This window comes from Psittacula echo, assembly GCF_963264785.1.
Source record: "Psittacula echo genome assembly, chromosome: 3".
In the NCBI taxonomy this organism is placed as follows: Eukaryota; Metazoa; Chordata; class Aves; order Psittaciformes; family Psittacidae; genus Psittacula; species Psittacula echo.
Genome location: NC_137736.1, coordinates 113,506,416 through 113,525,072, shown reverse-complemented (window position 1 = coordinate 113,525,072; position 18,657 = coordinate 113,506,416). Strand labels below are relative to the sequence as shown.

The window sequence follows — 18,657 nt, the reverse complement described above, 5'->3', positions numbered from 1 at the left end:
TTTTCCTATGTATTCAGTAGGCGGGTCTCCTAAATTACAAATTGGCCTACTTAAGATCTGTCTATTGATTATGTTATGCTACCATCATACCTGTTAAACTTGAGAGAACAAATGGAATGCACTGGAAAGAGCTAAAGGATTTCCATGAACATTTGGTAAAGGTCATGGTATGTTACAGTACTCTAGAACACTGACTGTTAAAGCTTGATTTCTTTTGATTCACAGAATCACAGAATCCCGAGGGTTGGAAGGGACCTCAAAAGATCATCTAGTCCAACCCCCCTGCAAAAGCAGGGTAACCTAGAGTACATCACACAGGAACTTGTCCAGCTGGGCCTTGAATATCTCCAACGTAGGAGACTTCACAACCCCCCTGGGCAACCTGTTCCAGTGCTCTCACTCTCACAGTAAAGAAGTTTTTCCTGATGTTCACGTGGAACCTCTTATGCTCTAGTTTACACCCATTACCCCTTGTCCTATCACTGGACATCACCGAGAAAAGCCTAACTCCATCATCCTGACACTCACCCTTTACATATTTGTAAACATTGATGAGGTCACCCCTCAGTCTGCTCTTCTCCAAGCTAAAGAGACCCAGCTCCCTCAGCCTCTCCTCATAAGGGAGATGTTCCACTCCCTTAATCATCTTTGTGGCTCTGCACTGGACTCTTTCAAGCAATTCCCTGTCCTTCTTGAACTGAGGGGCCCAGAACTGGACACAATATTCCAGATACGGCCTCACCAAGGCAGAGTAGAGGGGGAGGAGAACCTCTCTTGACCTACTAATGCACTACTTGTGTGCATTATTAAATGCACTACTTAATGACCTACTTGACCTTTCTAATGCACCCTAGGATGCCATTGGCCTTCTTGGCCACAAGGGCACATTGCTGGCTCATGGTCATCCTCCACATCTGAATGAATGACATCTGGAAGACACAAATGTGTGTTTATTATCTGTATTGCTTGTCAGAATATTTGCATGTGTGCAGAGTGAAAAGGAGGAAGAATAGCAGGGATGATAAAGATATTGTAATCAAAACATTGATTAGAGAAAATAATTTTTTGCTAAATTAAACAAGAGTCTTCTCTGCTATACACAATAGCTGAAGCACACAAAGAATTATTAAAGTTATGAGAATAAGAGAATGAAATGGTATTTTCCGTCACAGAATCTATGCTGAGCAGTGGCTTCTATTTTCTTTTCCTACCTTTAGCTACCAGAATAATTGTAGAAGACCTTGTAGGTTTTTGCATCTGTTGCTCTTTTCAAACCCAGCTGAGATTTGACTTTCCTCACTCCATCCTAACTTAACTGAGCAATGTCTCTACACCTCTGCTGGGTAGTCCGTCCTTGCTCCCATCTACTGTGGATTAGCTTTGTACACTTGAGATCACTGGTTTCCTCCTCATCCATCTTGATCTTCTGCCACAGTAGTTCTTTTGTTTGCTTCTCATGCTTGCTTCCTGCACATCAAAAAGGACCGTTCTTCTGCTTCGAGAAATTTGTTCTTGAAGACTGACAACTGTCCTGGCCCCCTTTGCCCTCCAGTGCAGTTGCCCATTATGTCCTGCTAAGAAGATCCCTGACTAAGCTAAAATCTGTTCTCCTGAGTACCAGGGTTGTGATTCTACTACTTGTCTTACTCTCTTCTCTCAGAATTTTGAACTTCACAGTCTCATGGTTGATGCAGCCAAGGTTGCCCTCAACCTTCACATCTTAGAATCATAGAATCATAGAATAGTTAGGGTTGGAAAGGACCTTAAGATCATCTAGTTCCAACCCCCCTGCCGTGGGCAGGGACACCTCGCACTAAGCCATGCCACCCAAGGCTTCATCCAACCTGGCCTTGAACACCGCCAGGGATGGAGCACTCACAAACTCCCTGGGTGACCCATTCCAGTGCCTCACCACCCTCACAGTAAAGAATTTCTTCCTTATATCCAATCTAAACTTCCCCTGTTTAAGTTTGAACCTGTTACCCCTTGTCCTGTCACTACAGTCCCTGATGAAGAGTCCCTCCCCAGCATCCTTATAGGCCCCCTTCAGATACTGGAAGACTGCTATGAGGTCTCCACGCAGCCTTCTCTTCTCCAGGCTGAACAGCCTCAACTTTCTCAGCCTGTCTCCATACGGGAGGTGCTCCAGTCCCCTGATTATCCTCGTGGCCCTCCTCTGGACTTGCTCCAACAGTTCCATGTCCTTTTTATGTGGAGGACACCAGAACTGCACATAATACTCCAAGTGAGGTCTCACGAGAGCAGAGTAGAGGGGCAGGATCACCTCCTTCGACCTGCTGGTCACGCTCCTCTTGATGCAGCCCAGGATATGATTGCCTTTCTGGGCTGCGAGTGCACACTGAAGCCGGCTCATGTTCATTTTCTCATCGACCAACACCCCCAAGTCCTTCTCTGCAGAGCTGCTCTGAATCTCTTCTCTGCCCAACCTGTAGCTGTGCCTGGGATTGCTCCGACCCAGGTGTAGGACCTTGCACTTGGCATGGTTAAACTTCATAAGGTTGGCATCAGCCCACCTCACAAGCGTGTCAAGGTCCCTCTGGATGGCATCCCTTCCCTCCAGCATATCAACCGAACCACACAGCTTGGTGTCATCAGCAAACTTGCTGAGGGCGCACTCAATCCCACTGTCCATGTCACCGACAAAGATGTTGAACAAGACCGGTCGCAGCACCGATCCCTGAGGGACACCACTCGTTACTGGTCTCCAGCCGGACATCGAGCCATTGACCACAACTCTTTGCGTGCGGCCATCCAGCCAGTTCTTTATCCACCGAGTGGTCCACCCATCTTCATTGTTTATTATCAACAGATTCAGTATAGCATCTCCCCTGGTTGACTGATTGTCTTTACAAAGAAATTGTCTTCAAGAAATTCTAGAAATCTGCATTGCTTGTACCCTCTCATATTTCCCTCACAGCAGATTCTGTGTTGGTTGACGTATTCCATGAATATGAAGGCCTGTGATTGTTAGGCTTCTTCAAGCTGTCAGAAGATTTTGTCTACTTTATTGATCAGGAGTCTGTAGCACACACCTATTAGAGCACCACCAATGTTCCAGTCTCTGTCTGTAGGCTCTCAGCTGGCTTGTAACCTGTTCCTGGGCAAAGCTCCATTCACTCCAGCAAATCCTTCGTCTTGACTGCAACTTCTCCTTGACTTCCTTTCTGGCAGTTTACTTCAGACTAGACAAAGATACGGGCTTGAGGAATTGTGGCTGGAAAGCTGGCTGATGGAAAAGGACCTGGGGGTATTGGTCGATAGCTGAATGAATGTGAGCCAGCTTGCGCACAGGTGGCCAGTGGCATTCTGGCTTGTATCAGAAAGTGTACCTGGCGGGACTAGGGCAGTGATTGTCCCCCTGTACATGGCACTGGTGAGGCCCAGCTCGAAGCCTGTGTTCAGTTCTGGGCCCCTCACTCCAAGAAGGACATATAGAGGTGCTGGAATGTGTCCAAAGAAGGGAACAAAGCTGGTGAAGGGTGTGGAAAACAAATCTGATGAGGAATGGCTGAGGGAACTGGAGTTATTTTGCCTGGAGAAAAGGAGACATAGAGGAGATCTTATCACTCTCCACAACTACCTGAAAGGACGTTATAGTGAGGTGGGGTTTGATCTCTTCTCCCAGGTAGCTAACTAGCAATAGAATAAGAGAAAACAGCTGCAGGATGTGGTAGGAGAGGTTTAGATTGGATATTAGGAAAAAAATTGTCACCAAAAGGGTTGTCAAGCACTGGAAGAGGCTGCCCAGGGAAGTGGTTGAGTTACCACCCCTGGATGGATTTACAAGATGTATAGATGTGGCTTTTAGGGATATGGTTTAGTGGTGGACTTGACAGTGTTAGGTTAAGGGTTGGATTTGATGATCTTAAAGGCCTTTTCCAACCTAAACAATTTTATGATTCTATACTATGCATAGAAAATTTATAGATTTTTGTTTTATATATATGTATATCATAGAATGGTTAGGGTTGGAAAAGACCATAAGATCATCTAGTTATATTTTAGTTTATGTTTTTAAGACACTTAATATGAATATGAAATAAAAAAAAAATTATAGTAAATGTTATAGATGTTCAGATTGTTCAGTTCACTATCGTTTTGTACTGCTTCATAATGCCTGTCAAAGCTGAGTAAGAAAGTGCTGTTCACTTGAGTGAAAGAAAATGAAAAGCAAAAGAAAGCAATACATCATTGCACATCTTTCAAGAATTGAAAATAAGTCAAAACCTAGCAGAAGCAACTTGACTTCCTGCCTCATTCTGTCTAAAAATTAAATAGACCAGTCCTCCATCTGAATGATTAATATAGTTTGTATTATCAATTTTAATTCTTTAACGTCAAGACAGTAGAATTTGTAAGTTACTGTATAACATGTCTTGAAAATAATGCACTGTGAAAAATAACTAAGATATAGCTAAAACACCTAAGAATTATGTGGTTATATGTGCAGCTTAAGGGACAGACTGCAATATCACTGAAGAGTTTTAATTTCACTATTCTTTCTTTCTGAATATATACTTGTATTTGATTTTGTTTATGTGTTATCAGGGTTGCTAAAAGTAAAAGACAGCTGGACCTAACGAACTGGAAGCACCCCTTCTTTCTGAAAATGTTGCAGTTATTCTTTCAATTGCTTGTCTTCTCTCTTTAATAAATATGCATTTAAATAATTCAAGGTAGCATGAATATCTGAGTAAGAGATCTGTGGGAGATCAGAATGGATTGATTGTAATTGTCTTGGAATTTTGTTGCCTGATAGCTATTATATGCATTTAGTAACATTTTCTGGGGGTTTTGTTTCTCTTCTTTGCTTACCAATGGAGCCTAGTTAAAGGCACAGCTTAAATTTTCATTATAGATTTTGTGAAAAAGAGGCTTTTTAATTAATTATGCACCTCATTAATTTTTAAATTATTGCTGAACAAAGGCAATTACTGCGATAAGAAAAATATGGGTGTTTTTCTTTTTTTGTTTAGGCTCAATATGAATGAGTCCCAAGTATGTTCTATATTTAGATATTTAATATTTTTTATGTTCTGAATAAATCATGATTAGTAATTAAGTATGCAGAAAAATATAGTCCACAGATAAATCAGAGGGTGTTTGCTATTGTATTGCATTTTTGTACTTAAAGAAGTTTGTTTATCCTCCTTCAAGATTGCATTTGTATTCTCATCACTCAGGTCATTTCACAGCTTCGGATCCTGAGTAGGTCAGTAACTGCTGGCTGCAAATTTGACAGAGAAATATGGTCTACTGAACTTTCTCCTGTTCTCAATCTATGGAAGAAACTTAATCAGGTAGGAAAGTAGCTAATTTGAAAAGACAACTTCCCCCCGCCCCGGTAACTGCATTAAAAGCAAGGTCTAAGGAATTATCTTGGATATTGAAACATAAGAAGCAAAAAAGTAAGGTATTTGAGGTGGGAAGTACAATGTAGGTGCACATTGCCATGTCACGTCTGATTTTTCATCTACCAGTATCCTCAAGTCCTTCTCCACAGGGCCGATCTCAATCACTTCATCCCCCAGTCTTTACTGATACTGGGGATTGCTCTGACCCAGGTGCAGGACCTTGCATTTGGCCTTGTTGAACTTCATAATGTTGTTCTTCTTTATTATTACCATTTATCTGTGGGTTACAGATAGTTGTAAAGTAGATATCAGATGGGATAGTTTCTGACAAAACCTTCCATTACATGTACAAGAAGCAAATACAAGTCTTCTACCCTTTAAATTTACTTATCACTAAGAGTAGTTGGAAATAATAGTCTAACACCTGTTTCAAACTACTGGAATTCAAGAAATGTCCGGTATATGTCTGAACAGAATCTAGCTAATCTATTTATAAATTCAAAGCTGTTTTTAAAATCAGCTACTTTTTATTCCAGAGGCAAAAAAACGCTTAAAAGCTTGTTAATATGTAGACAGAGATTAGGTATGTTTTAGAACTTTTTATTCCAGTGTTGAGTATGTAGATCAAGGATTAATTCAAAAAGGATTATCTTACAAATACCTTGAAAATACTTACTGTACATATAAATATTGATGATTTTGAAGCATAGCAAAATTTACCACTTGACATAGGTTTGTCCTGTAGAATTTATACTTGAATAACTGATCATAATCTTTAATTGTGGACATAATTGTATCTGTACACTCTCAATACCATATGCTGATGACTTTTGTATTCTGTAATCTAGTGCCAAATTTAGATAAAATAATGGACGGCATTTGACTGAGTATTTCTCTGGACTCAGACAAAGCTGTACAAGGAGGATGCAGCTCTACAGATCTCAAGCTACGGGGGACGGCTGGTGCCTCTTCCTGAGGCTGGGGTAGTAGGGAAACGGTCTTCACCCTGTAGGAGATGTATGCTTGTTGAGGATCTGTGTTATCAAATTAAGGAGCTGTTGGAGGAATTCAGTGGACTTTGCAGCATCAGAAATAGATTAGCTGAATCTTTTCGGAAACACTGCAGTTTGAAGAGCCAAGCCCTCAACTTTGCTGTAGGGTTGTGCCACCGAGTCTGTCTGTTGGGACAGGAAGTAAAAACTTACAGGATGGCAAAAACTGGAAGCTTGTGACTTCTGGCACTAAGAGGAAGGCTTCTGCTCCATCTCAAGATTTGCACTTACAGAACAGATTTAGTGCCCTCATAGCTGACAAGCGGCTGGGAGCTCTGTCCAATGTTGTCAAGCCTGCTAAACCAGATCCAAACAGAAGCACCAGGAGGAAGCAGTAAGGTATACTAGTGGGCAAGTCTTTGCTGTGCAGAGAAGGATGCTCCCATTTTCTGACCTGATCTGTCATCTAGGAAGGTTTGCTGCTTGCCAGGGGTTTAGATCTGGTACATTGTGGAAAGAGTGCCGAGGCTTGTCTGGCCCTTGGACTATTAGTCCTTGATGCTTACTCACATAGGCCTCAGTCATACTGCCAGGCTGTCGTGGTTTAAGCCCAGGCCGTAAATCAGAACCACGCAGTCTACTTCCCCCCAACCCTTTCTTCCCCCCCGGTCCTGGAGGGACGGGGAGGAGAATCGAAAGAATGCAACTCCCACGGGTTGAGATAAGAACAGTTTAATAACTAAGGTATAACACAAATCACTACTGCTACCACCAATAATAATAATGATAAAGGAAATAACAAGGAAGAGAATACAACCGCTCACCGACTGGTACCTCACCCCCACCCCGCTGTGATCCAGCCCTTCCAGGTAACTCCCAGTTACATCCTGGGCATGACGTGCTGTGGTATGGAATACCTCTTTGGCTAGTTTGGGTCAGGTGTCCTGTCCCTGCTTCCTCCCGGCTTCTTCTCCTCCCTGGCAGAGCATGAGACTCACAAAATCCTTGGTTAGGGTAAACATTCTGACCCGCAACTGAAAACATCGGCTTTATCAGTATTTTTCCCATGCCAAAAGTCAAAACCACAGCGCTGCACCAGCTACTAAGAAGGAGAAAAATTGACTGCTGCTGCTAAACCAGGACACAGGCATATCGTGGAGCATATGAAACATGACTTCATGGGTCTGGAGGTAGTGGTTAAGGGCACAGGGAACTAAATATTTTTTCTTCTTGATCATTACAGTGAAGGTGGAGGAGGTGAGGAGTGGACAAATCCTACAACTGCAGGTTGCACAGCTGGTATCAGCAACAGGGTTTTGGGTTTTATGACCATGGAACACTTTTTGAGGATTGGTGATTGCTTGTTCAAAAGAGAACTGGTCCGCTTGGCTAAGTGAGGCCAACAGGCTGGCCAATTTGGTGAGAAGAGTTTTAAAATTAAAGTAGCAAGATGGAGAGAAGATGACCAAAAATTATGTGACAAAGTAGATGACTAGGTTGGCAGAAAAAGTGTGTCTGTAAACATCATCATCAATAAAATCAACAAAAAAAAGCTGAAGGGGGACCATCTAAAATATGTTCAGATGAACAAGGAAGTGCCTACCTGACAGAATTATGGGGAATGCTCTCACCCTTTCTGAGAAATCATCATGCTGCCTGTACACTAATGAGTGCAGCATGAGGAACAAAGAAATAGAGGTTTGCATGCAGTTGCAGATTTATGATCTTGTAGGGGTCACGGGGACATGCTGGGCCTACACATCAGTAGTACTGCCGTGGATCTCTTGGAAGGAAAAGCTGACAAGGTGAGGACACGGAGTTGCCCTTTATGTGAGAGACCAGTGGGAATGCACAGAAATCTACCTAGAGATGTACAATGTGCCAGTTGAGAGTTTGTAAATTAGGATTAAAAGTCAACATTATAGTGTTGGGCCCTTCTGCCCATCTGGTATGGCCCTTCTTTCTGTGGTTAGAAAAAAGTAGATGAGACCTTTCTCATTTAGAAGAAACCTCACATTCTCAGAGCCTGGTCTTTGTGAGGGAACTTTCCTGAAACTTACCCACCCTGATATTTGCTGAAAGAACAGCATAGCAGGGCACAAGCAATGCGGGAGGTTTCTGTAGTTCATTATGACAAATTTGCAACTCAGGTAATGGAAGATCCGGTAAGGGAAAGCACTCTGCAAGACTCATACTTACCAAGAAGAACTTGCTGAGGATATGAAGGATGAGCGCGACCTTGGTTGCAGTAACCATGAGATGGTGGACCTCAGGAACATGAGAGAAGGGAAAGAAGCAAAAAATCCCAGAAAGAGGCTGGACATCACCTACTGATAGGAAGTAGAAAGTAAATCTACTTTGGTTTTGCTTTGCTTTGCTTTTCTTCCTCATGCAATCTTCCATTGTTTTGGGAGGGTTTGGTGGGGTTTTTCCTTTGGTGTCTTCTTGTTGTTTTTCATTAAACTGCCTTTATTTTGACCAGCAGGATTTTACATCTTGTTTTCTCTCTCTGTCCTGCTGAGGAGGGGAGTGATAGAGTGGCTTGGTGAGTGTCTGGCATCCAGTTAAACTACCCTATGGCTATACCCTATGCCTGGGTATAGCTGGGCTAGAATTAACTTTCCAGCCTGTAATTTATTCAGATATTCTGAAATTCCTGAGCTGGGGAGTTTATTATTCTTTGTCTATCCATAACAATAGAATCATGGAAACTACCCCCCTTTCATCCACAGTTTATTAGTCCAGCCAAAATGCAGACTCTGGAATTTTTCATTGAATTTTAGTTTAATCAAATAGATACTTAAAATCTGCTTTAAATCAGTGCGCTCCTGTGTTGAAAGTTACACAAGCAAACTTCCTCTTTTTATTTAGCTGTTCAGGGCTAATACAAATTGTCTTGACATTTTCATCTATATTAGCTTAATTTGAACACGTGCGTTTTAATCCTTGCCTTTTGAAAACACCCTTCTACTGAATAGTGTCCTAAAACTGCTTCTGCAGTGTCTTTCAGCATGATTTATTAATAGCTTAACTGTAATCATATTAATGACACTCTTATGAACCTGCTGTTAACTACATACGCAGTTGGTCAGTATAAGTTTTCATGAAAGACTTTACTGAAAAATAATGAATAACTCATCAAACAAATGTTACACAAATTTAAAAAAAATAAATCTTCATTAATGTGGAAGGAGGGCCCAGAACATCCTGTTGGCCAGGGCTGTGCCATCAGAGTAATTCAGCGAGCCTCTGTCCTCATGACTGTTCTTTTCCCACATAGCCTTCTGCCGTGACAGTGTATGTAGATAAGGATCTATATAAGCATTTCATTGTCACATAACTGGATCAGTTGGAAGTCACAGTCCAGCAGAACTCAGGCATTGCCCATAGTTTCATAGCTTTCAAAGAAGCACAAAAAATACCAGGATGCAATGGAGCTGCCTAAGTGTTTTATCATGTCCAAATGGCTGTCTGTCATGAGCAGAGAGAGACAGGAACCAGTACCATATTTTTGTTGTCAGGTGGATGCATTTTCTACCTTGTTTCAGGGAAGCTCTTTAGCACCTCTGTGAAAGGTAGAAAGCCCACCCATAATAAAAATTTGGAAGGAGCTGCTTCAAAATGATTTTTGCTGAGTGTATGATCATAAGCTGTCATGAGGTGTTCTGCCTTATTTTTTGTTGTGTTTGTAAATTGAAGGCTAACTATTTTCATGAAGTTGCATAGTGCTGCAAGACAATTGCAAAAGTAATTTGAAAATTAATGGGCTGTTGCTCTTTTATCTAAAACATTAGGAACCTCAGCTTTAACAAAAGAACTTTTTTCAGCAGTGAAAAATTTGTGTAATAGTGAAAAAAAAAATAGGCAGAGAGACTTGAAGGAAGAGGAAGAATAGGTACATCACAAGGCTAGAAGGAGGTGTCTAAAATGCACCATCACCACCAAAACTGAATTTTGAATCAAATGCATAACTAGTGGATGTATATGAGTTTTATTTTTGTTAGATTTTTTACATGTCTGAGGGTGCAATTTTCAGAACATACTGGAGTTTGAAAAAGCTTGAGTTTAGGAAGACAACAAAGAAAAGCTCTGGAGCAGCTTAGGTAAGATTATGTGAAGTCTTATCTTGTAGAATCATAGAATCATAGAATAGTTAGGGTTGGAAAGAACCTTAAGATCATCTAGTTCCAACCTCCCTGCCCCGGGCAGGGACACCTCACACTAAACCATGTCACCCAAGGCACTGTCCAGCCTGGCCTTGAACACTGACAGGGATGGGGCATTCACAGCTTCTTTGAGCAACCGATTCTAGTGCCTCACCACCCTCACAGTAAAGAACTACCTCCTTATATCCAATCTAAACTTCCCCTGTTTAAGTTTGAACCCGTTACCCCTTGTCCTGTCACTACAGTCCCTGATGAAGAGTCCCTCCCCAGCATCCTTGTAGGCCCCCTTCAGATACTGGAAGACTGCTATGAGGTCTCCACGCAGCCTTCTCTTCTCCAGGCTGAACAGCCCCAACTTTCTCAGCCTGTCTCCATACGGGAGGTGCTCCAGTCCCCTGATTATCCTCGTGGCCCTCCTCTGGACTTGTTCCAACAGTTCCATGTCCTTTTTATGTTGAGGACACCAGAACTGCACACAATACTCCAAGTGAGGTCTCACGAGAGCAGAGTAGAGGGGCAGGATCACCTCCTTCGACCTGCTGGTCACGCTCCTCTTGATGCAGCCCAGGATACAGTTGGCTTTCTGGGCTGCGAGCGCACACTGAAGCTGGCTCATGTTCATTTTCTCATCGACCAACACCCCCAAGTCCTCTGCAGAGCTGCTCTGAATCTCTTCTCTGCCCAACCTGTAGCTGTGCCTGGGATTGCTCCGACCCAGGTGTAGGACCTTGCACTTGGCTTGGTTAAACTTCATCAGGTTGGCATCAGCCCACCTCAGAAGCGTGTCGAGGTCCCTCTGGATGGCATCCCTTCCCTCCAGCGTATCAACCGAACCACACAGCTTGGTGTCATCAGCAAACTTGCTGAGGGCGCACTCAATCCCACTGTCCATGTCACCAACAAAGATGTTGAACAAGACCGGTCCCAACACCCATCCTTGAGGGACACCACTCATTACTGGTCTCCAGCTGGATATTGAGCTGGAGACAACTCTTTGCGTGCGGCCATCCAGCCAGTTCTTTATCCACTGTGTGGTCCATCTATCTAATTGATGTCTCTCCAATTTAGAGACAAGGATGTCATGTGGGACAGTGTTGAACGCTTTGCACAAGTCCAGGTAGATGACATCAACTGCTCTACCCTGTCCATCAGTTCCATAGCCCCATTGTAGAAGGCTACCAAATTGGTCAGACGTGATCGTACTGAGATAGTAACAAAACTGAAAGAGGGAAAATGGTCAAAGTCTCAAAATATACCTAATTTAATATTGGTAGCATAGCGTAGTATTTAATGTTAAAGATTAGAACCTATCTTCAATTTCTTGTGATTAGAAAAAGCACTTAGTTCTTCAGCAGTTCTTCATCTTAATTCCCAAGCAGGTCATGAGGATATTTTTAAAGCTGATGTGAATTATATACGTAATGGATTTTAAGGGAATGTAGTAGAACATTAAATGTATAAGCTGATATCGGTAGTCATGTTTAATTTTCCTATAAAACTGACAGATGGGTTGTTTTAAAAAATTCTCAGGAGAAAGCGTTAAAAAAGGTGATGGCATGAATATGCAAGTCATAGGAGACTTACGTAAAAGACAGTATTGAGGGACTTAGAGGCCTTTACTTTCAGTAAGTCAGTTGTGAATTAAGATAGCGTATGTGAAAGATTGAGCAAAACCTGCAAGTTGCAATGTCTTTATTCTTCCTTATTTCTGCAATTAAACACTCCAATAAGAAATTGTACAACTAGCAGGAGCTAGTTGATATTACATTTTATATATACTCAATAAACTATGGTCTCAGAAACACTGAAGTGAAACTGGTACTGTGATTTCAGGATGTATGCAAAGACAAAATGCAAAACATAACATTTCTAAATACTGTATGTTTCTTACACTTTGAAATGATGTGAGAGGGAAGACCTTATCATTAGTTTTTCTGTCAGTCATAAACCAAAATATTTATATTACTCTTTCACTTAGCTTTTCTCCTGTTTTTGCTTTGTAGCTAAGTGCAGCGTGAGGTTGAAATGAAAACCAGGTGAAAGTTCTGCAAACTTAAAGTACCTGGGAATGATTATTGAGGCAGATATCTTGCATGTTCTGGAAAGCAAAATGCCATGTGACAATTCAGAAGTTTATTTAATCTGAAAAAAAAATAAAACTACTTGTTGTTTTAAGAAGAGCTACTTCAGAGAAAGTAAAATCTAATTTTACTTTAAATAAATTACTAGAAATTGAAGTAACAAACCTTTTTTTTTCCTCAAAGGCTAGGGTTTTTTTATACGTTTGTACCTTGTAGAATTTTCCAAAACGCTTACATTCCATAACAAGAATTCAGGGCAGCATCTTGTCACATGTCAGGTTGGCAGTTTCAGAACACATGCTAAAATATACTTATGTAATAAGCTGCATAGGAATTAAGATTTGCAAAATGATACCATCTCTTGAAATTATTGAATAAATTTGGATTTTCAGTGGCTGTAATGGAATGGAAGTAAGTAATAAAAATGTCTGTGTGAAAGCAGCAGTACTTCTCAGAGTCTGAGTTACTCAGGATTTACACATAATTTTTTTTTTATGTTTTTTTTTTTATTTATTTGTATTTAATTTACTTCCAGGTCAAACTAGTCTTATCAAAGCAAGAGCTGTATCTGGCAGCATGGTTTATAGTAACCAGTACAATTTTGTTTTGCTAAGTACGCTACTACTTTTTATTGACACATTAGCACAAATACTAAAAGCAGTGATTCAGCTAAATGATGATTTTTCAGAAATTCCAGTACTTTTGAAGTAATTAGGTGGTCAGAGCTGTCTGAGAAGAGTGGTGCCTTTATTGAACATCTCAGGGACTGTCTGAAGGTATCATTAATCCAGTGTCAGAAAAGGGGGGATATCTGCATTACTTCAAAGCTAACAAGGTCTTATGAAGTATTGTGAATTAAACAAATAATACATCTTATAACATAGTAGTTTCACTGAGTTTATTAACTGGGCATCATGTGTTCTTCTTTAGAATTCTAACCTGATTCATCAGAAAGTGTCTCCTCCTGTGGAAGAGCAAGGATCTCCAATCTTGTCATTCATTACTCTGGAACAATTCAATGCCATTCGTCTTGTGCAAAGTGTCCATCAGTCACTTGCTTCTTTAAGTAGAGTCATCAGAGGTACCTCCTTACTGAGTTCTGAAGTACAAAGACTAGCAACTGCTCTGCTAAATCAGAAGGTAAGTCATTTTGTCATGAGTTTACATTACAAGCAATAAAGAGACCCATGGGAACTGAACAAAATTCTGATATGCATTTTCATGTCATCAATTTTTCTAAGTTCTTTTGTTGATAGACTCTACAATTGAATTCTTACATCGATAGTGACTCTAAAACAGAACTATGTTTTTTTCTGGAATGAAACCTGAGAAAAATCTTGCTTCAAGGACTTGCAGAAGCTTCTGAGTATACTATATTTTTATCAAGCTTTCTCTGAAAGACAAATCCGATAAGATTAGAAGTGGTGGAATACTATTTACATTTCAAATACCAAATCATGCTTGATAAGTCAAGCATATTGCTAATAGAGTTTTTTAAAATCTAAGTTTTACTGCAGTTGTAATCACAATTTGCTCTCTGCATTTACTCAGTATGGATTATTGCCCTATCACACCAGATAAGCTGTGCCTACCATACCAACCTATCATCTCACCCTATATTCTTGATATATGAGAAAAGCAACCGAAATTTGTACATGTACTTTCTCCTGTTTTCTGGGCATGTTAATAAACTGGTACAATTAGTGACTGCAAAACATGATCTGTCTTTAATAACTAGATAAGTGGATTCTAAAGATAGTCAAACACTGATGTGAAATGCAGTGTTTTTATTTTACCTGCAGCAACTGATAAATTGTGTTGATGCTAATGCATTGATTTTGAGATTTGCCCTTCAATGAATGGTAATTCCTATTAACATCTTGTTTATCTTCATGCGAGGGTCAAGTACTGTTAAAAAAGATTGTTATACATTTATTGATCGATCAAATTTCTAATTAAAACAATAATTAAAAGCTTTATGTTTTCAGATTCACAAGACAGCATTTGTTAGCAAAATTTAGTACAACTGAAATAAATTAACATTTTCATGTTAGCAATCTCATTACCTTTTTAAGCACGTTTTGACTGCATGGTGGAAATTGGTGCAAAGTGTAAGTCAGAGTGAATGCATATGATACATATAATGGCCATTTTTTAGTATTTATAGTTATATTTCTTGTTACTGAGTAAGAGAGTGTGGCTTGTTTATGTGCCTAAGCTGCACTCTTAAACTGGGTACAACAGGAGCTGTGAAGTTGATCACTGTCACTAAACTGTACTTAAAGATTATATGCATTTTTAGCTCTCACAAATATCAGTGCTTCCTGATGTATTGAACAAAATGTTTCTGGCATTTCAGCTGCTTACTCACCCACTTACCTTGACAGAGGTCCTTTTATTGGATTGTGACCATAAAGCAATCTTTGTAGCAGCCTTCCAGAGAGGCTAATGCCACTTTCTTGGCATGGCAGCTACACCTCACTATATTTATCATCTTAAAGTGATTTGTTTCATGTATTTTCTATACACTGTTCTTGTATAGTTTAGTGTGGTCATGTGCTATGTAACAAAGGACTATTTTTAAAAATTTGTATTTTAAAAGCATCAAGATCTTAGTTATTTTAAGGGTATAGCACCTGAAGAAGCTGTTAGTTCCCCGGTAGAAACATGAAGCTCAATAAATACATGACTTGTAATGGTTTCAGTGGTGTCCCTTATTTGTGCAAAATTGATATGTTAGTGTACACCTGAAATGTGCTTCCATACTAACAATTAGCTAAGCTATTACTTTAAACTTAATTTAGTGATATATTAGCAATATTAGGTGAATGCCTTTACATGATAGATTGGTGAGCTGCCTGTAAATCCATACCTAGCAAAAGACTCTGCAAAAATGCAAGGATTATGTGTTGTGCCTGAGTTTAAAATACAAAAAATTTTCAAAAAATCATAATTATGCAAAAAAACCCCCATATATTTAACTGTGCTTTATTAATTGTCTTGCATGTATTCTAGTTTATTCAACTTGTTTATCAATGGTCTGGATGAAGGGCTAGAGTTCATAGCAAGTTTGCTGATGATACAAAGCTGGGGGAGAGGCTGATACACCTGAAGGCTGTGCTGCCAGCACAAGGACCTTTATAGGCTGGAGAATTGGACAGAGTGAAACCTAATGAGGTTCAACAACTGGCAGTGCACTCTTCCAGCCAGGAGGGCCAATAGTATCCTGGGGTGCATCGGGAGGAGTGTGGCCAGCAGGCTGAGGGAGATCCTTCCCCTCTACTCCACCATGGTGAGGCCACATCTAGAGCACTGTGTCCAGTTCTAGACTCCTCAGTACAAGAAAGACAAAGAGCTACTGAGAGGAGTGGAGGCCACAATGATGATGAGGAGTCTGAAGCATCTTTCTTATAAGGAGAGACTGTGGGAGGTGGGCCTGTTTAGTCTAAAGAAAAGACTGAGAGGGAATCTCATTAATGCATATGAATATCTCAGAGGCAGGTGTTAGGAGGATGTTGCCAGACTCTTCTCAGTGATGCCCAGTGACAGGATGGGAAGGAATGGCTATAAACTAAGCCACAAGAAGTTTCACCTCAACATGGGGAAGAATTTCTTTATGCTGAGGGTGGCAGAGCACTGAATAGGCTGCTGAGAGAGGTTGTAGAATCTCCCTCTCTGGAGACATTCAAAACCCACCTGGACATGTTCCTGTGTAACCTGCCCTAGGTGGCTTGGACTAGATGATCCCCAGAGGTCCCTTCCAACCCTAACGATTCTGTGATTCTGTGATTATTAATTAGTGTTCCCAGAGCCAGATATTTTATTTGTTTTATCTCTAAAAGGTACACATTAAATATTTACTTTGAAAGATACTTTTTCTGACAAACTTCTGGGATCATATTTACATAGTCTGTTCAGTACATATGCTTTTAGATTGTAAACCCCCTTGAAAATACAGCTGTAAATATTAAACAGTATAAAATGTTTATTCTGTTCAGTATCTTCAGTATTGTGTGATTTCCCACAGATAATGATTTATATCAATTCTCTTTCACATAAATAAGACAATCTTGCAGAGTCAATTTTAGTGTACTTTAGAGATTCATGTGGAGTAGGTACTTATGTTTTCATTGTTATTTTATAAGGAGAGAATCTAACAGAGGACATTTTCAGCTCTTCTTTTTGAAGTCAGTGAGAAATTTGTACAGAAGGTCTTGCAGGATTTTATTCTCAGGTGTTCTACAAACACTTTAACATGATGAGAGAATAATCTTGTGAAAGAGTCACTTCACTACAGAGCAACACAACTGCATGTTCAAATCTGAGAAGGCAGCAGGAAAGGAGTGAGAACCTGTGGTTGCAGGTGAACGATGGATCATGGCTTTCCAAGAAAGACTCAGTTTAGGCCTTTTTGAAGTGTTTGTGGTTATTGGATAGCAGAAGTTCTTGTAAGTTATCCATCTATGTGCCACATAAGTAATTAAGGGGAATATGACCTTCCTATTAGTGGTTGCTTGCTTTGAACAATATACTACTCATACAGCTTTTTTTCTTTGTAGATATATTTAATCTTCAGGTTATCTAATTTAATTCAAAATGCTAGCTTAAAATGTAATGATGATTTTTTTTCATTAAATATATTTTTATTTCAGTGTCCCATCACATGGCAAAGCAAGTGGGAAGGTCCAGAAGATCCTTTACAATATCTTAGAAGTCTTGTAGCCCGAGCACTTGCTATACAGGTAATTTTAAAGAGTCATTTTACCTCACTACACTGATGTTCAGTGACACGGTATAGTACGTGAATTGCACTACAGCAAGCCTTTATAAACTCAAATCCCAAGGTTTTTTGGATGTGTGAAAAGGCATATAAAAATTTAAGGATAGATGAGAAATGTGAAGACAGCAGACTGAGCAATTTGAAGTCAGTAAATTTAAATGCAGTAATGTTGTTTGTTGCTTCACAATAGATTTACATCTTAGATTTTAATCGTTAGTTTATCTGATCAACTGTGGGGAAAAAAGAAACATTTACTGAGATGAATCTTTACATCAAAGTCAAGACATAATCTTTAATTTGGTAGAGAGTTATGTATAAAGAGAAAAAGTGAAGCAATTCTAATAGAGCTAATGTGGAAATTCATAGAAGACTACTCTTTGAGGCAAATAAAGAAAACATCTGCATTCTCCAGTTTTACAAGTGGCTATAGTGGAAGGTGCAGGGCCCAACAGCTTTGTCAATCTACAGTCTGACGTTAAAAAATATAAATCTTAGTTAAGGTAAATTTATGTATATTTTGACAGAAGAGGTATTTTAAGCTAATAGGCAGACAAATAAAAAGGTCATTTATCTAAATTAATTAGTATTTAAGGGAACAGATTTCATCATGTTGGATATATAGAGAGGAAGCTCTGAGAATCTTCCAGAGAGGAAGGTTCCTTTAGGAGGGACAGATCTTTGATTACCTCCAGGCAATAAATAGAAAGCTGCTAGTTTTGACCTTGGTTAACAGAGTCTTATCCAGTGGGATATGAAGAAGATTTCTGTGGACATTAGTGTTGACTGTCAGATTCAGAAGAAATATTTGAAGGACACATGATTTCTAATCATTACTTTTTCAAAAACTAGCAGATGGATGTTTCCACAGTATTAATAAAATTCTTGTTATGCAAACCATTTCTTCTGGCTAATGTTTAACTTTTCTTTATCCTTTCTTTCACAAGAAGGCTCAAGTTATAAAGTGTAAATGTGTATAGCAATAAGTGATAATGCATATTCAGATGTTATTTGATCATATAGCTAGAGTTGAAATCAGTCCCTTTTATCTTTTGACTGACTACTGTAGTCATCATTATTAAAAAAGCATCATTTGTGGTTGAGTCGGCAGTGTTTGTACCCTGCAGTTTGCACCTTCTGCCTTTACTTGGTTCTGACCAAACTGCACACAATGTTCCTTACTACACAACTTTATTTTAAGTGGAAGCCTGAGATTAGAGTTCAAGCATCTATGTGGAGTGCATCTCCAGTGGAAAGTAGAGATAG

At 39.8% G+C, this 18,657-nt stretch overlaps 1 protein-coding gene across 1 annotated transcript in view; it reads left to right on the top strand.

Moving 5' to 3' along the window:
- The window catches only part of DYNC2H1 (dynein cytoplasmic 2 heavy chain 1), a 170,320-nt gene that overhangs the window by 117,482 nt on the left and 34,181 nt on the right, over positions 1-18,657 (top strand). Inside the window, exons 81-83 of the mRNA XM_080612498.1 lie at positions 5,205-5,321; positions 13,545-13,754; positions 17,267-17,356. Of these exons, the coding sequence (XP_080468624.1) occupies positions 5,205-5,321; positions 13,545-13,754; positions 17,267-17,356 (417 nt within the window). The remainder of the gene's footprint in view (positions 1-5,204; positions 5,322-13,544; positions 13,755-17,266; positions 17,357-18,657) is intronic.